The 24,252-nt window shown below is 41.2% G+C and overlaps 1 protein-coding gene across 1 annotated transcript in view; it reads right to left on the bottom strand.

Moving 5' to 3' along the window:
* The window catches only part of LOC115105112 (enhancer of polycomb homolog 1-like), a 52,360-nt gene that overhangs the window by 9,250 nt on the left and 18,858 nt on the right, over window positions 1-24,252 (bottom strand). The window contains 6 exon segments of the mRNA XM_029626746.2: window positions 16,441-16,853; window positions 20,115-20,263; window positions 20,558-20,647; window positions 20,947-21,105; window positions 22,358-22,514; window positions 24,104-24,252. Of these exon segments, the coding sequence (XP_029482606.2) occupies window positions 16,441-16,853; window positions 20,115-20,263; window positions 20,558-20,647; window positions 20,947-21,105; window positions 22,358-22,514; window positions 24,104-24,252 (1,117 nt within the window).

Genomic DNA, 24,252 nt, shown 5'->3' on the forward strand with positions numbered 1-24,252 from the left:
CATCATGCAAATTAACAGTACTGGCTCTGGAGCAGCATACATCCACTGGAGTCACTAGGGCAACAGGCCTGACTGCTCTGAGAAGATGGAGGAGCAGCAGACAGGCTGAAAACCGAGACGGAAAAAAACAAGGAAATCAAAAGAGAAGTGGAAGCTGTACAGAACTCAAACAAAGGGCTTTGACTTCACCATGGCAGAAAGCCAACAATATGATGTCCTGTCACCTTAATAACTAGCAAATTAAACTTAGGTGTCGCGTTTACGCAGAATTCTACTTTTCTCTGGTACTTTTATTGGTGAAGCCAGCCTACTTTTCTCCGGTAGAATGCAAGAAAAACATAAGGAAATGTAGCTGGTTACATTCTTTCTATGACAAACAGAAAGATTATAGCCATTCATAGTTGTTCCCCAAAATACCTTGGTTTTTAATGGTAAGCTCATTTAGCCTTTAATTGTAAGCTCATTTAGCTTCCAGTCACAGCGTTGCACTTCTCTTGTCATCTGATGAAAATTAAGCTATTTTCTGACAAAGCTGTTTCACTAATGTATTTTCTGGTAAGGAAAACTATAGTTGATCACTCTATTGAAGCCAAAATTTTAATAAATAAAGTATACTTTCAATATAATACACGGCCCTGTCAATACACAGCTGGACTCACCTGCTCCTGCTGGGAAACTACGGTAAGTTTCATAATGCAAAATAATGTGACAGGTGAAATGAAGAACGCAAACTGCTTCATCTTCTTACATATTGCACAAGTTGACTGCAGGTATTTACTTAAGTAACAACAAATATGAAAATGTACAGAAAAACTTAAAATAAATAGTTTCAATGGTATTGAAAAACCATCCCGTGGCTATTTCCAAATACCCTGGTATACAGACCAAGCCTCATGGTAGACTAATCAACTGAAGCAAGCCAACAAATTTTATTCTGGAAATTCCCCTTAGCTACCTTAGAAGTGTTTACTTTGCAGGCTGACTAGCATCTATTGAGTTGCAATGTCCTATACATTGGATGGTCAAATCAACTGGAAGCATCTACAAAACAAGCTTTCAAGAAAAATGTGTTTTTTGTTTTGTTCCATCATCTTTGAAATGCAAGAGAAAGGCCAATATATGACTAAGGAATCTAGGCACAATTTAGATTTTGGCCACTAGACGGCACCAGTGTATGTGCAAAGTTTTAGACTGATTCAATGAACCATTGCATTTCTGTTCAAAATGTATCAAGACTGCCCAAATGTGGTTAATTGGTTTATTAATAGATGTTAAAGTTCATAACTATGCACTCTCAAACAATAGCATGGTATTACTTCACTGTAATAGCTAATGTAAATTGGACAGTGCAGTTAGACTAACAAGAATTTAAGCTTTCTGCCCATATCAGATATGTCTATGCCGCGGGAAATTTTCTTGTTACTTACAACCTCATGCGATTCACATTAGCTTATGTTAGCTCAACCGTCCCACGGGGGAACACATCCTGTATGTAGATGTTTTAAAAAGTAAATCAACTTCATATGTCCTTATTCGTGAGTGTCGGTGTACATTTTTCTGGGGCATGACGAAAACATTAATAAACATTAATAGCTAAAAAGTTAACTAGAGCGTACAAGATTCTGTATGTTTTGAATAGGCTACGTACTTACCAGTATGTTCTCTATCATATTTTATAGTCTAGGCCTACCTGCTGATGCAATGTCTGACTGGCTCTCTCGCTCTATGAGCAACGGCCCATTCGTCTCGCACAGATGCAGGTGAGGTGCGCGCAATAACTCAAGGGCTAAAGTGTCATTCTTATCCTAGCTGACAGGGTGATTTTGTTATTTTATAAGATATATATTATATACAGTGTCTTGCGAAAGTATTCGGCCCCCTTGAACTTTGCGACCTTTTGCCACATTTCAGGCTTCAAACATAAAGATATAAAACTGTATTTTTTTGTGAAGAATCAACAACAAGTGGGACACAATCATGAAGTGGAACGATATTTCAAACTTTTTTAACAAATCAAAAACTGAAAAATTGGGCGTGCAAAATTATCAGCCCCTTTACTTTCAGTGCAGCAAACTCTCTCCAGAAGTTCAGTGAGGATCTCTGAATGATCCAATGTTGACCTAAATGACTAATGATAAATACAATCCACCTGTGTGTAATCAAGTCTCCGTATAAATGCACCTGCACTGTGATAGTCTCAGAGGTCCGTTAAAAGTGCAGAGAGCATTATGAAGAACAAGGAAAACACCAGGCAGGTCCGAGATACTGTTGTGAAGAAGTTTAAAGCCGGATTTGGATACAAAAAGATGTCCCAAGCTTTAAACATCCCAAGGAGCACTGTGCAAGTGATAATATTGAAATGGAAGGAGTATCAGACCACTGCAAATCTACCAAGACCTGGCCGTCCCTCTAAACTTTCAGCTCATATAAGGAGAAGACTGATCAGAGATGCAGCCAAGAGGCCCATGATCACTCTGGATGAACTGCAGAGATCTACAGCTGAGGTGGGAGACTCTGTCCATAGGACAACAATCAGTCGTATACTGCACAAATCTGGCCTTTATGGAAGAGTGGCAAGAAGAAAGCCATTTCTTAAAGATATCCATAAAAAGTGTTGTTTAAAGTTTGCCACAAGCCACCTGGGAGACACACCAAACATGTGGAAGAAGGTGCTCTGGTCAGATGAAACCAAAATTGAACTTATTAGCAACAATGCAAAACGTTATGTTTGGCGTAAAAGCAACACAGCTCATCACCCTGAACACACCATCCCCACTGTCAAACATGGTGGTGGCAGCATCATGGTTTGGGCCTGCTTTTCTTCAGCAGGGACAGGGAAGATGGATGGAGCCAAATACAGGACCATTCTGGAAGAAAACCTGATGGAGTCTGCGAAAGACCTGAGACTGGGACGGAGATTTGTCTTCCAACAAGACAATGATCCAAAACATAAAGCAAAATCTACAATGGAATGGTTCATATCCAGGTGTTAGAATGGCCAAGTCAAAGTCCAGACCTGAATCCAATCGAGAATCTGTGGAAAGAACTGAAAACTGCTGTTCACAAATGCTCTCCATCCAACCTCACTGAGCTCGAGCTGTTTTGCAAGGAGGAATGGGAAAAAATGTCAGTCTCTCGATGTGCAAAACTGATAGAGACATACCCCAAGCGACTTACAGCTGCAATCGCAGCAAAAGGTGGCGCTACAAAGTATTAACTTAAGGGGGCTGAATAATTTTGCACGCCCAATTTTTCAGTTTTTGATTTGTTAAAAAAGTTTGAAATATCCAATAAATGTCATTCCACTTCATGATTGTGTCCCACTTGTTGTTGATTCTTCACAAAAAAATACAGTCTTTATGTTTGAAACCTGAAATGTGGCAAAAGGTCGCAAAGTTCAAGGGGGCCGAATACCTTCGCAAGGCACTGTATGTATGTATGTATGTATATATATATATAAATAATATATATATAAATAAATAAAAACTGTGCCTAAATAAATTACATTAACAGAAATTATTAAATTCATTTCCATAACTTTTCAGATTTGATCATTTTCTAAAACTTTTCCAGGCCTGGATTTCCATGATAGAAAGATCCCTGAGAGTTTAGGTGATATGCAGATCTTATATTTCTCCACCAGTCATAGTAAAGCAAAGAAAAGGCTGCACAGTGCACACGCTAGGCAATTTGCCACTCCCATGCCTATCTTTCATTTCCTGCATATACACAACTGTAAATGGCTCCAAGGCTGACTTTGTACACCTGTAGCTTGTCTTCTAGATAGAACAACATTCAATATCTTCACGAAGCTGGTAAATGTTTGAGTCACTAGCATGGCTGATAGAAGACATAAAAATAGCTACCTTTCTACGACGTCAATTTTGTTCGGTGATAGGCCTACTGTTGTAATCAAATAATCAGACCCAGTATAACCCTCGATCTAAGTCCTAAATATCCTAATTCGACCCTTAGCGTGGCTGACAAAATGCATCACAATACCTAGCCCTCTGACATTAGCCAGGAATATAAACTTGTCAGACTCACTCCTGTGATAACGTTTTTTCCCCAGTTAACTCCGTAGATCAGATCATTAGTGCCTTGTGTGACTGGTCTTACAGGATACGCAGCTGCCAGTCTGTCTCAAACAAACTCATTCATTTCACGTCGCACGCCAAGACCGCATCCCAAATAGTGCTCTGTTCACTATAAAGTGCACATTAGTCTTAATCGAAGACTAACCATGTCTCTGGTGCGAGAGACTGACAAAGCAAGTTGACAAAGCAATGACAAATCTGCTGAAAAAACTAAAATGGCTTATTTCCTAATTAAACTACTTTCATATTTGCCTTGAATGTGTGCCTTTTGAAGTAAAGACTACATTTGGCCTATATATTTGCCAAATTGAATGTTATTGTTACCACAAATAGAATACAATGTTTCAAAATAAGCATTTGTCAACCAGATATGATAGCTTCCGGCAATGGCTCACAGAACTTGTTTTAGTACTGTGTTTCTAACCAAATAATAAGGTTAATGAAACCATATCAAACAAATGTTTGTCCATTGAGTGCTAGTATAGAATTCTAGTGAAGCTAGAAAGCTGATTTGGACAGGGAGTGTCACATCCGTAATGTTTTTGAGGAAAGGTTGTTACTGTGGATGCGTTTCAAGTATGATTGTATGCAAACTTTCTGTGCAAAGCTAACTTTCATCTAGGGCTTAGGTGATGTATAAATGGGTTTCCTTTCTGTCAGTACTCGTTCTAAGCGTAACGGATGTGACCGTTACGGACGCATAACATGATCAATGACTCACTAGTCAGCAGCACTGCATAACGCGATCATAATAGAATGTTCATGCCCTTCCTACAGCTTCAGAAGTGTTAGTAAACAAGCTAGCGGGCAATCTGTGTGTGTGTGTGTGATCTATTTCGGGTGTACTCTCGTTCTCTTATGAACTGCAATCATTCGTTCTGCTAACTGGACCATTGCCTTAGATCACATTGCATAATAAAGGTCTTAAATTCATAAACATAATTAAAGTCTTAAAAATCCATAAGAAACTTTCACTGGTCATGCTGAGTTTGTTTACTTCCTTGAGTAACTACGGGTACCCCCCAGTGACAATATTTGTCTGCATCTGTGTAGTCTGCAGCTGTCAAGTCTCAGGTGATTTACGACCTGACAAGAAATGTGTGTGAAAGTGCAAACTCTGTGCCACTGGTAGATTATAATTCAATGAAACATATTTGTTTTACCATTTCGCATAAAATGAAGTTCAAAGGAAAGACATCTAACATGACATATATCAAGATATAGTTGAGATGATAAGGGACGAGTGAGCACAGCTATCTCAAATGAACAAGAGAATGAAATGAGTATCAATCCCGGAGTCTAGGGTTAGACGTATACACGGAGTCTACAAAACATTAACTGCTCTTTCCATGACATGCACTGACCAGGTGAAAGCCATGATTCCTTATTGATGACGTCACTTGCTAAATCCACTTCAAATCCGTGTAGATGAAGGCGAAGGAGACAGGTTAAAGAAGGATTTTTAAGCCCTGAGACAATTGACGTGGATTGTGTGCCATTCAGAGGGTAAATGGGCAAGACAAAAAATACAAGTGCCTTTGAATGGGGCATGGTAGTAGGTGCCAGACGCACCGGTTTGTGTCAAGAACTGCAACGCTACTGGGACACACGCCCAACAGTTTCCCGTGTGTATCATGAATGATCCACCCCCCAAAAGCCATCCAGCCAACTTGACAACTGAAGCATTGAAGTCAATATGGGCCAGTATTCCTGTGGAATGCTTTTGACACCTTGTAGAGTCCATATGGGTGGGAGAGAAACTCTGCAGTTTGTGGGACTGGTAACAGAAAGACAGACTCCGATGCTGTTCAAGAGTAATTACCACACAGGATGTGTGTACATCTTCCCAGCCAAGGAGGACAAGGCTTGGGTGGCTGCAGGTCAAGTTGTCCAGTCCGTGTCCTTTTGTGGACAACAAGGGGAGGAGGTAACATTTCATAAAGCCTGATTTTGAGCCTGATGTGCTGGCAGATTAACTTCTCTGGGATAGGGGCAGCATTTGGAATTTTGGATGCAAAGCATGCCCAAATTCAACTGCCTGCTACTCATCCCCAGAATATATTGTTTGAAAACACTGAAGTTTCTAAAAAAACTGTTTGAATCATGTCTGTGAGTATAACATAACTTATTTAGCAGGCGAAACCCTGAGGACAAACCATTCAGATTTTTTTTTTTAGGTCACTCATTTCAATGGGTTTTCATTGGGGATCCAGATTTCTAAGGGACTTGCTTGCAGTTCCTACCGCTTCCACTGGATGTCACCAGTCTTTAGAAATTGGTTGAGGTTATTCCTTTGTGTAATGAAGAAGTACAGCCATCTTGAACGAGGGTCACTTCATGTGTACTGTTTGATAGGGGCGCATGACCAGAAAGCATGCGTCAGTTTGTTTTCTTCCTGTATTGAACACAGATCATCCTCCTGTCTTCAATTTTATTGATTATTTACGTAAAAAAAAAACTAAAGTTCAATTAAAAAAGTAGTTTGAAATGTTTTGGCAAAGTTTACAGGTAACATTAGAGATATTTTGTAGTCACGTTGCGCAAGTTGGAACCAGTGTTTTTCTGGATCGAATGCGCCAAATAAAATGGACATTTTGGATAAATATGGACAGAATTAATCGAACAAAAATACCATTTGTGATGTTTATGGGACATATTGGAGTACCAACAGAAGAAGCTCGTCAAAGGTAAGGCATGATTTATATTTTTATTTCTGCATTGTGTCCCGCCTGCAGGGTTGAAATATGTTATTTTGTTTATGGAGGTGCTATCGTCAGATAATAGCATCGTTTGCTTTCGCCGAAAAGCCCTTTTGAAATCTGACATGTTGGCTGGATTCACAACACTTGTATCTTCAATTTGGTATCTTACATGTGATTTAATGAAAGTTTGATTTTATAGGAATTTGTTTGAATTTGGCGCTCTGCATTCTCTCTGGCTTTTGGCCAAGTGGGACGCTACCGTTCCACATATCCCAGAGAGGTTAATGGGTGTGAGATTAATAAAGCACAAGGTCATATTTTTTATTTTATTTAGTTTTGGTATGTTTATTCTGTTACTCAGTAGGTGAATGATAATAAACAAATATTTTAAATAAAACAGTCATTAACGATCTAAAATGAAATTACAAACATTGTAAATTTGAAATGCAGTGCAGTTTCATATATATATATATATATATATATATATATATATATATACACACACATCTATATCTACATATACACATACATATTTTTACATTTTCATCATTGGTTTTTGTATAGTCGATCCTTACTTTCAAAGCGGCTATTAATATTTTACCCTAAGATTGATCCAGACTTTTGCTGATGCATCCATTGTCCCTAAAATGCCTGTCCATTTCCATCACATCCATAACGGAAGTTGTTGTTGCGTCACTGTGTTATTATTTAGAATTGTGTCGACACTTCCCATTTAGGGTTCTACAAATATACATTAACATTTTAATTTATGCTTGATAAGGAAATTCTGAGAGACATTCTGCTTCTCATTTTGTGTGCAAATGTCATATCCATAACACTAAAATTGCCCTAAACCTAAGGTTACGGTGATGCACAAGGCTGTGCTGAACCCCTGTAAAGGCCCATGTTTGAGCTCACAGACAGAGGTTAACCTCAAAGCCCAGGTCAAGATATTCTCAATCCACATCCTACACTTAGCCAGCCGCTGTGGTTTGGGTCAATACATCTTTTCAGATTCCAGGTGTGGTTTGAGAATCATGTAACCTCTTATTGGGCCACTCTCTACACTGGGTCAAACCTTTGACTGAGCCCATAAAAATACCTCCAGAAAGATAGCTTATCAGGAGAAAAACTGGGCCTAGCTATGAACTAGCTCCTATGGTTATCCTTTCGATCTAAGCAAAACAGGTGTGATAGGCTACTCGTATACAATATACACTTAGTGACATCAAAAGTTGACTAAGTGAACATAAATATACACACTAGTGTCGACAGAAGCACGTGCACAGCAAAATATGCCTCCCCAAAATGGTAATGCAGTTCAACATGTGGCCTAGCAAACTGCAAGGGGGTATGAAAGGAAAACACACCGATATGGCTGTCACCGACAAAAAAATACATTATTGGTCGACCAAGAGTCATCTAAATTGATCAACATTTTTAAACATGTATTTTCCTGTATACAGCTGTTTGAATAAAATACACTATTTGTAGGCTACTGAGCTTGCCTGATGCACTAAGCAATTCAATTACAAATAACAAGTGACTTAAGAGGGAGGCAGAGATCTATATAGCAAAGTCAATAGGCTACGTTGAGGAACTATTATCATTCTCAATGGATGTAAAAATACTTTGTTTACTTGCTGTTTGAGGCAAAGAAAAAATTACTTTGAGAAGCTCCACAATGGTGGTGAATTAAGACAATCAGAAATAGTATCAGATGGGCACATTTACATGCCTACATTTACTCGCAGGCCAGGTAGCCTAGGCCTATTTCTATGTGTAATCAGGTGAGTGTCCTTACTCAAGATTGAAAGGAGAGCTCCAAACAAATGAATTAATAAATTGACAACTTGTAAATGGAATGAAATAAACCAAAACTTCCACAAGTGTAGCCTAGGTTGTGTGCTCTGCAAACGAATTGTCCACTCCAACAATGACAACAGTAAGCCTGCAATATAAAAATAATAATAAATTGAATGCATTAACAGAAATGATCATAACCAAACAAACATGGTAGATTAGAAATGATGGCAAATGTACTACTGGTGATACCGGTGTGCCATCCCTGCGGCCTCCGCAATGGATTAGTCCACTGAGACAGGCGTCTCGTGTCATGCATTTAAAAAAATATATATATTTGCCATCAATCGACAAAAAAAATATCTGTTGACCAACAACTAAACAATTGACCAGGCCACTAAATGGGGTCATCCCTACACACCAAGGTTAGCTTTCTGACATCAAACATAATTCTAAAATGTAAAAATTCCGATAAAGTATGGAGCTCACCAGCTTGTAGTCCTAAAATCGTAAATGAGTTAGCATTTTCTACTTCTGGTTTGTTCGCTATGCGAAAAGTGTATGGGGGTTTTGGGATCAACGCTGCAAATAATTTAGGAAATCTGTTCTTTCCCACACAAAAAAGACATGATCCTGTCAATGTATGAAATTATTATTATTTTCAAATAAAATCTATTTTTGGGTAAATTTGCAGTCTACAAATTATTATAATTATGCTCCGGTCCCCGACCGTCCGCGCCATCAAAACAAATTGGCACGTGTTCATATAAGGAAAATCAGTAAATGAACCAGGCCCTAATTTATGGACTTCACATGACTGGGAATAGAGATATGCATCTGTTGGTCACAGATACCTTAAAAAAAAAGGTAGGGGCTTGGATCAGAAAACCAGTCAGTATATGGTGTTACCACCAATTTGCCTCATGCAGCACGAACATATCTCCTTCGTATAGAGTTGATCCGGCTGTTAGTTGTGGCCTGTGGAATGTTGTCCCACTGGCTGGAACTGGAACATTCTGTCGTACACGTCAATCCAGAGTAGAGGACGACCGATTAATCGGAATGGCCGATTAATTAGGGCCAATTTCAAGTTTTCATAACAATCGGAAATGGGTATTTTTGGACGCTGATTTAAATAGGCAAGTCAGTTAAGAACACAGGCTTATTTTCAATGATGGCCTGGGAACGGTGGGTTAACTGCCTTGTTCAGGGGCAGAACGACCTTGGTCAGCTCAGGGATTCAATCTTGCAACCTTACAGTTATCTAGTCAAACGCTCTAACCACCTGCCTCACGAGGAGCCTGCCTGTTACGTGAATGCAGTACGAAGCCGAGGTAAGTTGCTAGCTAGCATTAAACTTATCTTATAAAAAAATAATCAATCAATCATAATCACTAGTTACTACACATGGTTGATGATATTACTAGTTTATCTATCATGTTCTGCATTGCATATAATCGATATAATCGATGCGGTGCGCATTCGCGAAAAAGGGCTGTCGTTGCTCCAACATGTACCTAACCATAAACATCAATGCCTTTTTAAAATCAATACACATAAGTATTTATTTTTTAAACCTGCATATTTAGCTAAAAGAAAGGTTAGCAGGCAATATTAACCAGGCGAAATTGTGTCACTTCTCCTGCGCTCATTGCACGCAGTCAGGGTATATGCATGCAACAGTTTGGGCCGCCTGGCTCATTGCGAACTAATTTGCCAGAATTTTACGTAATTATGACAACATTGAAGGTTGTGCAATGTAACAGCAATATTTAGACTTATGGATGCCATCCGTTAGATAAAATACAGAACGGTTCTGTATTTCACTGAAAGAATAAACGTTTTGTTTTCGAAATTATAGTTTCCGGATTTGACCAGATTAATGACCTAAGGCTCGTATTTCTGTGTGTTATAATTAAGTCTATGATTTGATATTTGATAGCGCAGTCTGACTGAGCGATGGCAGGCACCAGCAGGCTCGTAAGCATTCATTCAAAAAGCACTTTTGTGCGTTTCGCCAGCAGCTCTTCGCTGTGCTTCAAGCATTGCGCTGTTTATGACATCAAGCCTATCAACTCCCGAGATTAGGCTGGTGGAACAGATGTGAAATGGCTAGCTAGTTAGCGGGGTGCCCACTAATAGTGTTTCAAACGTCACTCGCTCTGAGACTTGGAAGTAGATGTTCCCCTTGCTCTGCATGGGTAATGCTGCTTCGAGGGTGGCTGTTGTCGATGTGTTCCTGATTCGAGCCCAGGTAGCGGCGACGAGAGGGATGGAAGCTATACTGTTACACTGGCAATACTAAAGTGCCTATAAGAACATCCAATAGTCAAACGTATATGAAATACAAATCGTATAGAGAGAAATAGTCCATATAATTTGTAAATGTGGATAGAAACTTCAGAGTGTTTTCTAAAACAGTTTGAATGATGTCTGAGTATAACAGAACTCATATGGCAGGCAAAACCTGAGAAAAAAATCCAACCAGGAAGTGGGAAATCTGAGGTTTGTAGTTTATCAGCTCAGCCCCCATTAAAGATACAGTGGGATATTAGTTATGTTTCACTTCCCAAGGCTTCCAATAGATGTCAACAGTATTTAGAACCTGTTTTGGGGATTCTACTCTAAAGGAGGGGCTCATAAGAGCTCTTTGAGTGAGTGGTCTGGCAGAGTGCCACAGCCTCGGTCTGGCGCGCTCACGTGATAGGTAGCTACGTTCCACTTCATTTGTACAGACAAAGGAACGTTAATTAAGTGTTATGTTAAAAACATCCTAAAGATTGATTCCATAATTGGTTTGGCATGTTTCTACGGGCTGTAACGGAACTTTTTGAACTTTTCATTCGACGCGACCTGAACGCGCTTTTGGATTTGTTTACCAAACGCCCTAACAAAATAAGATATTTGGATATCACTGATGGACATTATCGAACAAATCAAACATTTATGGTGGAACTGGGATTCCTGGTAGTGCATTCTGATGAAGATAACCAAAGGTAAGTGAATATTTAAAATGCTATTTCTGAGTAATGTCGACTACCCAATATGGCAGGTATCTTTTTGGCTGCTTTGTTGTCTAAAGGCTGTACTCAGATTATTGCATGGTTTGCCTTCTCCCGTAAAGTTTTTTTCTGACACAGCATTTGTATTAACCTGTCTAGGAACCCCGTTCCGCTAGCGGATCCCCCCGCAACAGCCAGTGAAAGTGAAGGGTGCCAAATTCAAAACAACAAAAATCTCAATTAAAATTCCTCAAGCATACAATATTTCACACCATTTTAAAGATAAAATTCTCATTAATATAGCCACAGTGTGATTTCAAAAAGGATTTACAGCGAAAGCACCACAAATGATTATGTTAGGTCACCACCAAGCCACAGAAAAACACAGCCATTTTTCCAGCCAAAGAGAGGAGTCACAAAAAGCAGAAATAGAGAAAATTAATCACTAACCTTTGATGATCTTCATCAGATGACTTCATGTTACACAATACATGTATGTTTTGTTAGATAAACCAAATTGAACATGTTTCATTATTTATTTGAGGCTAAAATGATTTTATTGATGTATTAAGTTAAAATAAGTGTTCATTCAGTATTGTTGTAATTGTCATTATTACAAAAAAATAAAATTAAAATAACATTTAAAAAGTCAGATTAAATCGGTATCAGCCTTTTTTGGTCCTCCAATAAATGGGATTGGTGTCGGTCAACCTCTAATCCAGTGATCTGTCTGGTGATTATGCAGGCCATGGAAGATCTGGGACATTTTCAGTTTACAGGAATTGTGTACAGATTCTTAAGACATGGAGCCGTGCATTATCATGCTGAAACATGAAGTGATGGCGGCGGATGAATGGCACAACAATGGGCCCCAGGATCTTGTCATGTTCTCTCTGTGCATTCAAATTGCCATCAATAAAATGCAATTGTGCTCGTTGTCCGTAGTTTATGCCGGCACATTGCATATTCCCAAAATCACCAAGGGGCACGCTGTTCACAACCTTGCCATCAGTAAACCGCTTGCCAACACAAAGCCATACACGCTGCCAGGTACAGTTGAAACCGGGATTCATCCATGAAGAGCACACTTCTCCAGCGTGTCAGTGGCCATCAAAGGTGAGCATTTGCCCACTGAAGTCAGTTATGACGCCAAACTGCAGTCAGGTTAAAGACCCCGGTGAGGACAACGAGCACGCAGATGAGCTTCCCTGAGACGGTTTCTGACAGTGTGCAGAAATTATTTGGTTGTGCAACCACCCAGTTTCATCAGGTGTCCATTTGGCTGGTTTCAGACAATCCCGCAGGTGAAAAAGCCGGACGCGGAGGTCCAAGTTACACACAGTCTGCTGTTGTGAGGCCGGTTGGACCTAATGCCAAATTATCTAAAGCGATGTTGGAAGCCGCACATGGAAGAGAAACAAACATGACATTTTCTGGCAAACGGTCTGGTGGACATTCTTGCAGTCAAGCATGCCAATTGCACGCTTCTTCAAAACCGTTGACATCTGTGGCATTGTGTTGTATCACAAAACTGCACATTTTAGAGTGGCCTTTTATTGTCAACAGCACAAAGTGAACCTGTAAAATTATGATGCTGTTTAACCTCTTCAGTCGACCCTCTACTTTTTTGAACATTTTGTTAAAAATCGCGCAACATTTCAGCGCCCTGCTACTCATGCCAGGAATATAGTACGTTCATATGGTTAGAATGTGTGGATAGGAAACCCTCGGACTTTTTTAAAACTGGTTAAATCACGACTGTGGCTATTACATAACGTGCGTTACATCGGAAAGCGCAGGAAAACCTGATCACAGAAAATGGAAATAAATATCCTTGCGCCAATTCCAGCAATTGTTAACAGTGAGCCGAATTAGATAAGACCGAGCATTCAACTCCCACAGCATCCCCATGTTGTCTAGAGTCTTGTGAATTGAATCATCTTTGATTCTTGGTTGAACCGAAAGAGGGGCACGACTTACCTCCTCCGGTCTCCGCCCAGATCATTCCGGAAGAGCTCTCTCCTGAAATTTTTTCCAAGACGACAGCTAATGATTTCTACATCGCCTATGGATGATTTTTATCGCTTATTAACGTTTACTAATACCTAAAGTAGCATTACAAACGTATTTCGAAGTGTTTTGTGAAAGTTTATCGTCTACTTTTTGAATTTAAAAAAATGACGTTACGTTGTGAAATCGCTGTTTTTTTAGTTTATCACACAGTCTACATATAACGATATCTTGGCTTTATATGGCCCGATTTAATCGAAATAAAGACCCAATAGTGTTTATGGGACATCTAGGAGTGCCAACAAAGAAGATGGTGAAAGGTAATGACTGTTTTCTATTTTATTGTGCGGTTTGTGTAACGCCGAAATGCTAATTATTTTGTTTACGTCCCCTGCTGTGCTTTTCTGTTGTAGTGTATTGGTGCATGCTATCAGATAATAGCTTCTCATGCTGTCGCCGAAAAGCATTTTAAAAATCTGACTTGTTGCCTGGATTCACAACGAGTGTAGCTTTAATTTGATACCCTGCATGTGTATTTTAATGAACTTTTGAGTTTTAACTAATACTATTAGCATTTAGCGTAGCGCATTTGCATTTCCAGAGCTCTAGTTGGGACGCAAGCGTCCCAAGTAGAGGCAAGAGGTTAATCAGCTTCTTGATATGCCACACCTCAGGTGGATGGATTATTTTATTTCAGCTCATGAAACATGGTACCAACATTTTACATGTTGCGTTTATATTTTTGATCAGTGTAGTGGCCAATATCAGTCAGTTAACAAGACCGTCGTGAATTATGAAGACTTTAAATGATTGTTCAAAATAAATAAATGCTTAAAAATGCACAAAATGTGATGTTATCTGTTGATGATTTCATAGAACAAAACATATAACATGCAAATGTCATTGGATGTGGCATGCGCGAGCGTTGCAAAATACATTTACATATTACATGTTATTCAATCATTTCACCTACACCGCTCACACACGTAAACAAGCGCTAAAATAGAACTTTGATCTATTTGAAATGCTCCACAAGTTCCTTCCTTATTGGATATCACGATGCGTGAAAGACAAACGAGAGAATAATAAAAGATACCTAAAAACAAACTCGGTTAACCTTTATCTGTGGATTAATTGTCAGAGAAGAGAAACACAATTTTGTAGGACGCTGGGTCAAAATTCTACAAAGACCCATCTAAAATGACAATATGAAATGTCATGTAAAATAACAACCCCAATGTTCATCTCCCAGGACAACAGCTAGCTAGCTAAATGTCCATAAATGTGCCCTGTGTTTTAACCTGCCACAAAATCTATATAATTGATTCACAGTTGAGTTTGGTATTTTAACCTGTGTGTCATGATCGCGTCTGAAGGGATAGACAAATTCAACATGAGCCGGTGTAGTCAGCATGTAAGATCTCCTAAGCCTGTGATTAACACGGACCTTATTTTCAGAGTTGATCCAAAAACCGCAGTACTTTCCCCATAGGCTTTGGCCAACGATGCCATGGCGGAGTTAGCCTCCGCTATTGCCTACAAAATGACACCATTACTATTGCTCTCCATATTGCAGTCTTCAGACACCATAGCATGAAGGATAGGACTATCAAGGCTAAACTCGAACAAGCCAAGACTCTAGCTTGAGATACCTATATGACCAGAGCAGTAAGCCTGACAGTGTTTAGCATGCAGCAGACTCATCTCTACAGCCATTGGCCCTCTTCTGAATCTAATTATACGACACCATTTCTAATTGACTCCCCGAGCCGGGAGAACAGGAATTAATGTACTCTTATAAGGAAGCAGCGTATGAATGCAGAATGTTCATTTGGTTTACAGCCAGAAAAGGCGTCGCTTTCTGAAGGAGAAAAATACACCATTAAATACCTAATCAGGATCAGATACAGAATAGCTGAACAGTGAGCCTTTAAAAATGCACATTTATCTCTCCTTCGCACCCTCCCTCTTGCAGGCACACGCAGGCACATACACTAAACAATGGTAGCTCACAATTTCATGCATGGAGACATTTTCCAATTACACCCCTCCCCACATACACACACTCACTCAAAGCCTGCTCAATTCTCTCATTCTGATTCACACTAAACCTTTATAGCTCTGCCAGAACAAAAAAAAACTGTTATTTTCAAGAAATAATGCTCCTGTGACTAGGTCAAAACAAACGCCCCCTCTCCTCTCCCTGCCAAACACTTATATATTTATCCGATTTCTAAAGAGAATACTTGTCCTCAAGAGCATCAACATAGTGCCCTAAAGCAAGGGGGGTGGAATACTACATCCCAAATGATGCCCTATTCCCTTTATAGTGCACAACTTTTAAAAAAGTATATATTTTTTTAGGAGAGCCCTATGGGCCATGGGTCCATTTCCACAAATCATCTCAGAGTAGGAGTGCTGATCTAGGATCAGGTCCCCCCTTTGAACTATTATTTAAAAGTCAAAACTTATCCTAGGGACAGCACTCCTACTCGTAGATTCTTTGAGGATATGGCCCAGGTCAAAACTTAAGTAGTGCATTATATAGGGAATAAGGTGCTATGTGGAACACAGAATAGCAGATATTCCTCCGCCACTGGGCTGGGGTACATTACATTCAGGACTCTGAGGCACAGCAAACTCTTAACAAACCAGTACTCAGAAACAGCACATACTATGCCTATATCTGCATTGTATAGCGCCCGTAAAGCGAAGTGGTAAATGACAGAAACAAACACCCTTCAGTACTCTCAAGCAGGACTTGGCAGGTTGCCCACAATACCTGAATTCTAGCGTAAACCACAAAGCAGGAAGAGCACAACTCACCAGTAACGGGTGTAGCTCCTGGGCCAGTGCGGGGTAGGGCGTTAGCTCCACTCCCCAAGAGCCTGCTCTGTCCCAAGGACGTACTCCGTGTAAATCCTCTAAATCCTCTGTAGCGTGAGATGTCACCACCCAGGGGGTGATGGGATAGCGTCCGCGGCCTAAAGTGCCTCCAGCGGCCCGACTTAATGTTCAACAGAATCTCACTGAGGTCCACAGATGACGGAGAGGAAGAAGAGGGGTGGTGGTTGTTGGTTCGGTCCGAGGTATTGGTGTCTGAGGTACTGGCAGGCGCTGCGCTGCGGAGAGGAGAGCTTGTGGGAGGAGATGAGGCTTGAAGTGGTTCGGTCTCGGGGTCCGAGTCCAGGCTGTGGAAAATATTGTCCAGATCTGTGTGCACTCTGTCCAGCAAAACTCTGAAACAGAATCAGAGTGACTCGTTACAATCACAGCAACGATAACACCCAACTGAGTCCCATATGGCACCCTATTCCCTATATAGTGCACTGCTTTTGACCAGGGCCCATAAGGCTCTGGTCAAAAATAGAGCAACCCTGGTCAAAAGTAGAGCATTATATAGGGAACACATGCCTTGGTCAAAAGTATATAGAGAAAACAAGGTTCCATTTGGGACACATCCACAGACTCCTGTTTACACAACATGAGATAATAGGTCGTGGATATATTTAGAGCAGAGGTCTTCATGGATCTACCTTTACCCGAATACCCGAGACCCGATCCGGGACCCAGAATTCTAAATGATGTCACAGGTAGGGCTGTGTCGGTCATGAAATTTTGTCAGACGGTGATTTGTCAAGCAAATAACTGTCGGTCCCAAGGTAATTGACCAGTAATTAACATAAACAAATTTAGCATCGCCTGGTTTCCACACATGATCTGCATCAGTGGTTTGTAGGCTGTTGGAACATCTACATTAAAAATAAGTATAATAAATACATGTAATACAGCCTTCACTGTCACAATAAATCCATTATTTATTTTAGACAGGTCTAAAGAAGCATGATATGAAGAAAATGTGGTCTATTTCAGAAGAACATTAGGACTCAAGAGTATTCTAAGTTAGGTCCTAATGTGGATACGTCAAATGGCTGTGGGCTAGACTAGTTCATTTAGCAGACAAGATTTGCTTAGAATTCCGTGGCAATATTTAATATTATTTTATAGTATGAAGAAAACAATTGAACAAAGTTTAATAAAATACATATATTTTTGTTTTTGATGGATGGAGCTAAATACAGGGAATTTCTTGAGGGAAACCTGTTTCAGTCTTCCAGAGATTTGAGGCTGGGACGGAGGTTCACCTTCCAGCAGGAAAATGATCCTAAGCATACTGCTAAAGCAACACTCGAGTGGTTTAAGGGGAAACATTTAAATGTATTGGAACGGCCTAGTCAAAGCCCAGACCTCAATCCAATTGAGAATCTGTGGTATGACGTAAAGATTGCTGTACACCAGTGGAGCTGGAGCAGTTTTGGCTCGAAGAATGGGCAAAAGTTCCAGTGGCTAGATGTGCCAAGCTTATAGAGACATACCCCAAGAGACTTGCAGCTGTAATTGCTGCAAAATATGACTCTTCAAAGTATTGATGGGGGGGGGGGGGGGGGGGAATAGTTGTGCATGCTAAAGTTCTGTTTGATTCTTATTTCACAATAAAAAAAATACATTGCATCTTCAAAGTGTTAGGCATGTTTTGTTTTTAAAATGTTCTTCACTGTAAGAAGTTATTTGATCATTTTAGTTGTGATACAAACCTTATTAAAACATATAGGCCTAGGCTACATGCGGTGTGCGACTGATTTCAAAATGTGGCGGGAAAAGGCAGTTTCTGGGTATCATTCACAAGTGATAGGCTAATATTGTCACCCATCAGACTATTCTTGATATAAGCAGGTCTTTACATATATTATTTAGTATATGTGTGAAATTTGTTTTGATTTCGAATGCCTCGAAACAGGGGCAGTGGGGAAAAAACACGTCATCTATGCACTTAAATAACGAATGGAGAACGCTTTCATGCCATCCATGCCATACTCCTGTTGTAAAGATAAACAATGTGCTTAATATTAGGAAAATTGAGAAATAAATATAGTAGGCGTAGGACTAGTCTATAGAAAGCTGATGGGATCCTCTTTTTAGTAGTGTTTTCTCACGCAATTGCATAGCCTATAGAAATGTTGAGCAACATGAGCTCTCAAGAAGTGTTTGATTCCATTTTCATTGACATTTTCATTTATGTCCGAGTGATTAGAGGGACAATAGAGTGCTGAGTAACAGGCAGTTAGCAAGTTTGGTAGCCTACTAACGATCAGCAGCAGCATCAGCGCTTGGAGAAGCCTAACTACTGTGACTAAACGGTCTCGTGGAAATCGACTGCCTTCCTGACTCATAACCACCGGTGTGGCGGTAATACGGTCACCGCAACAGCCCTAGTAACAGGTCTTGGTCAGATCTGATATGATTGTCACGGGTATGTGTAATTTTAACTGAGTTGTCCGGAAAGGCCTGTACAGATCCAGATCCGAACGAGACTGCTGCAGTAGAGAGAGAAATAAATTGTATAATTTATGCTCCTGCTTTTCACTAGTGGCACATGTAGCTTGTTTGCCAATCATAAATCATCAAAGCGGCAATAGACAGGTTGACTGACAATGTTACGAAAATCATGCGCACGCATCTATGTGGCCGGAAGGTGTGCTTTATTATTCGTAACGGTCAAATAGCGAGCAACAATGACAAGAAGCTTCCATGTGGGGAATCATTTCAGCTTGTTGTATTTTGTTAATGATACCTTGTTTTGACTGATGCCATGTCTATGCTAATATGGCTCAAATGTACTAGGTAGCTAACCAACAACTGTAACAATGCATTTGAGAGACAAGAAGTGCTAATTGTGCAAATGTATCTATGTTTTCAATAAACTATCTAGTGTAGAGCGAGTCGGCTTGGTTGGTTGCTCATCTCTCCCTCCCCATGTCACTCGCTCACTCGCTCACACACACACACACACAGAGAGTAAACACACAGCACTGTCCCTGCTAGAGCGGTACCTCTCTCTACCTCGTGCTTTATCAGCTCTGTTTATTAAGTAGCTGAAAAATATATATACATTTTCTGCTGTTTCCCTCAGATCGGACAGGGTCAGGATCCATCCATTCAGGTCTCTACGTACCGGGTCTAGTTATTCTTGGGTGTGTTCGGAATTAAAACATTTTTTACGCATATTGGGTCCGGATGGGAAAGCCCCAGGTCCATTTCAGAACAGCCCTTGAATTCAGAGCCCCGGGCAGTTGGTATAAGCATGATAAGATGTTGCAGCTGTAATTGCATGTCACACTATGAGAGTAGTATAGTTCTAGCCTTCCTCAAAGACCTGATAGTTGTTTCCAATCGGTGTGTGTGTGTTGCAGTGAGTGTGTCAGAAACTGTCACCTCTTGCCAACTTAATCTCCTCAATGACATCCAGCACAGAAATAGGATCCCCTGTCAAATGAACAGCTACTACAACAGGCTAGTAGAGCCTCAAGGCGAGATTTGGGATGTGTCCCAAACGGCACCCTATTTCCTATTGACCAGAGCCCAAAAGTAGTGAGCTACATAGGGAATAGGGTGCCATTTGGGACACAACCCTAGGCAGCAGTAAGGGCGTCTGAACTCACCTGCCCCCTCTGCCCGTGCGTCGCCTTGCCAACCCTACGCAGCGCCGGGGCACCGTCAGGGACGTGAGGCAGTAGCGGAAGTGAGGTTCGCCCAAACCGCCCCCAGAGGGACTGACCCACGGCCAGTTACCACTCTGGTCCAGACGAGACTGAGGGAGGGAGAGAGGGACAGAGAGAGAGCGCGAGGGAGATGGCAAGATAGAATGGGGGAGAGAGAGAGAGCAATAGAGAGAAGAAAATAGAAAAAGGGTGAAGAGAGGGGAGGGAGGAGAGAGAAGAGACAAAGCGGGAAGGCTCCGTCAGTAAGGCGTTGATGTGGTCAGCAGAGCGTGGAAGAGAAAAAAGCGGCAGCCCTGGCTGTGTGTGTGTGTGTGTGGCTGGCCGAAAGAGCAGCGTATGGGCTATAAATAGAGCAGCGGAGTCACAGGAGCTACTCTACTCACAGCGTAGTACTGACAGCCGGCCTTCCTCCGGAACGCAAAGCAGCCATCTGGGTCATTCTCCTCCTCTGCCTCCGAGGAACCTGAATGGATCTAAACAAACACGGAGGGGGGGGTGAGTTACGATAAGAGCCAGAGACAATAACAAATGGGGCTGGCTACTCAAGACAACAGCCATGATTGCAATCACATATCCAACTGCTACTGCCGCTGCTACAACAAATAGACCGATAAACATCACCACCATCATTATCTGCACCCCAAATGGAACCCTATTTCCTATACAGTTGCACTACTTCTGACCAGGGCCCATGAAGCGGTGCACTAAATAGGAAATAGGGTACCATTTACGACGCAAACTTCACCACCACCGGCGTTATTTATGAGTTTACCTGTGAGAAGGGTTCGTCGTCAGAGCTGGGGAAGTCATACTGGTTGAGGTCCTTGGGGTTGAACACAGAGGGGCCAGAGTGTTGGGGTGCAGAGAGAGGGGGGATCTTAGGCTTCTTCTCGTACTTCCTCTTCGTTCTGACCACCTCAGTCTTCTCCGGCTGGAAGGAGGAGCAGAAAAGGAAAACTGTTACACATGGGTCTACATTATCAAAGGGATTCAGAGCGTGCCTAGGTTGGTCTCGCGGTCGAAGCCGCTGCCTCCAGGTCACATATACCACTGCAGCAGGGTTTGAATCCGTCCCACTGCTATTTCACTCTCTGTCCTATTCAATAAATGAACAAACATATATAGCAAGTCCTATGAAGGATAGAGAGGCTGTGCTACAAAAAGGTATTCCGAGCCCTGTAGCATTTCATATGGAGGTGGTGCCATTCAGAAACAGAACAGTGAGTCATTGGTATCCAGATGAGGCAAGGCACGGAGGCATGCACCAGATGCTTCTGCCCAGACAGATCGTGCTGCTCCCCCCCCACCCCACCCCAACACACTCCACCCCTCCCTGCCTTCCCAAAGAGCAGACCCCGCACCTCAACCCCTCCCTGACTGAACACACTCCTCCATACCACTAGTAGAGGTTAGTCTTGCCTTTGCCATTCTATACCATCACTAATTCATATATTGTTTTATGTACATATTCTTATTCATTCCTTTACACTTGTGTGTATACGGTAATTGTTGTGAAATTGTTAGGTTGTTGGATATTACTGCATTGTCTGAACTAGAAGCACAAGCAGGGAAGAGGTAGGGGAGTAAGGCTACAGTACGGGGGGGGGGGGGGGGCATCAGTTAAATCAATGTAAGGAATGAAAGCAAAGTAGGGTGTGGAGGGACACAGTTACATCAATAGATGAGGGTGGGGATAAACAATAGGAGAGTCACTCATCTCCCAGCGTTGATTGACTGCTCAATAGTCATAATGAGAAGGATCTGTCCCCCCAATGGCACCCTTAGTAGTGCTAGCTAAATAAGTCACGAAAGCTGTAGCATGATTTACTACAGTACCCATAATGTTGCGTAACATATCCGGTGTTATCTTTAAAGACGTTCTTGAAGCTACCATAAGTGTCCTATCTCCTTATCAATACAACAGCTAATTACCTTAACTAACCTGTACCCCCGCACATTGACTCGGTACCGGTACCCCCTGTATATAACCTTGTTATGTAAATGTATTGTGTTACTTTTAGATTGATTAGATTTTTGTTTATTTAGTAAATATTTTATTAACTCCATTTCTTGAGCTGCATTGTTGGTTAAGGGCTTGTAAGTAAGCATTTCACGTTAAGGTCTACAACTGTTGTATTCAGCGTATGTGACAAATAAAATGTGATTTGATGTGTGTTTCTTACTTTAGTTTTGTACTCCTTCATGTCCATGTGGTCTTGGTGGCGGTACTGGTTGCTGTTGGAGAGGGGAATGATGGGTATCGTGTAGACGGGCTTTACCAGGGCCCTCTGGGCCAGGGCCTCTGCCATAACTTCACTACCGTAGTCAGGCATGCCGTTCCTAGGGAGGACACAGAGGAAGAGGGGGTGAGGGTTATTGGAGAAATACCTTTTTAGGTCAAAACGTTGCACAATTAAACTGCAGGAGCATTCAGCAGTGTGCTGCCTAACCATGAGTCTTTCATAAGTACTTTTTGTACTTTGCACAGGCAAGTTACTGGATGTGAGCAGGCGATAGTTGGAAGTTGGCCACCTGGGTCTCTGCTATACAAGGGCAAAACATCTTCCATCATAGAACAATAGGCCAATCCAACTGTGTGAGTAAAAAGAAAACCATCAGGATGCAGACTCTAGCGCAGGGCAGGCTGATAACAGGCGGAAATTGAAATGTCACTACAAATCAAAAGCACTCAAGGTAAGAAGGAAAATCTAAACTTGCAGTGACATCTACTTTCAGATGGAATCTATTCCATTCTGATATGTCATGTTTGGAAATGCGATTTCCAAATGGCAACCTGCATTGTGCACTACTTTTGATCAGGTCCATAGGGCCCTGGTCAAAAGTAGTGCACTTTGCAGGGAATAGGGTGCTATTTGGGACACAATGTGCCCCACAAGGGAACAGCAAGCCCCCCCAAAAAACAAATTAAGAGATAAATGCAACTAACCAACAATAAGCCCAGCTTATTCTATTATGTATTGACAAAACCATTTTTTGTTTATGGCCAGTGTATTGAGTAAAAGTGAATGAGCTCATTGCTTTGACCTTACTGCACAAATAAGGTGAATTCTAATTGATAATGCATGCAAAAAAGAAACACTGAATGATGCCCCCAATTAACATGAGCAGCAAAGCCTGACTCCATAAAAATAAATACATGGCCTTGGTCTACTCTGCTAATACCCATCATACAGGTTTTGTCCCAAATGGCACTCTTTCCTACATCAGGGTTCCCCAACTGGAGCCCGCAGGTGATTTTATTTGGCATCCCAAGTTTGCTGAGCAAAAGACATGACAAAAAAGTTATTTTAATTTTGGAAATTTGTTCTTAAGTATTCCCACACATAAAATAGATATGAGATTATTTACAAATGTAAGCAAGGTTTGAAATAATTACGTTTTAGTCAATTATTATATCCGTTTTAACTTCTTGCGGTCATTTTTCAGTCCACCAATTATTTGTAATTATGTTCCGACCCCCTGACCATCCACTCAAAAGAAAATCGATCCGCAGCTGAATTTAGTTGATGATCACTGCCCTATTATAGTGTACAACTTTTGACTGGGGCCCATAGTGTACTATATTGGGAATAGGGTGCAATTTGGGATGCATCCCCGGCCTGCCTTGACTCCCAAAGGAGGCTCCTTGGGTTAACAAACAGCAGGTTTATATCCACAGGCTACTACCCAATTCACAGAACCAAAATGGCAGGTGTGTAATCAGCCTGAAAACTAACAGCTGCAGACAGTCATTAACCTGCAATCATGGAGAAAGCAACTGTTTCTTTGATTTGGGGGACCAATCATTTATACCCACAGCAAATAGCATTCTAAAGCCTAGTTAGTAACTGAGACAAATAAAGTTGTTAAAGGTCCAAAACCCAGTGAGAAACCAGAGGAAAAAAACAAGCTTTGAAGGCCTTTCTCACCTCTTCTCTACGATCTCCAGGGTGAGGTGTAGCAGCTCCCGCTTGCTCTTCTCCCTCCTCTTGATCATCTCCAGGATGGTGACGGCTCGGCTCAGGTCCCTCCGCAGCTTCAGCATCTTCTCATACCCAGCCTCGTCGTTCTTACGGTT

The sequence above is a fragment of the Oncorhynchus nerka genome, linkage group LG22 (assembly GCF_034236695.1).
Source record: "Oncorhynchus nerka isolate Pitt River linkage group LG22, Oner_Uvic_2.0, whole genome shotgun sequence".
Lineage (NCBI taxonomy): Eukaryota > Metazoa > Chordata > Actinopteri > Salmoniformes > Salmonidae > Oncorhynchus > Oncorhynchus nerka.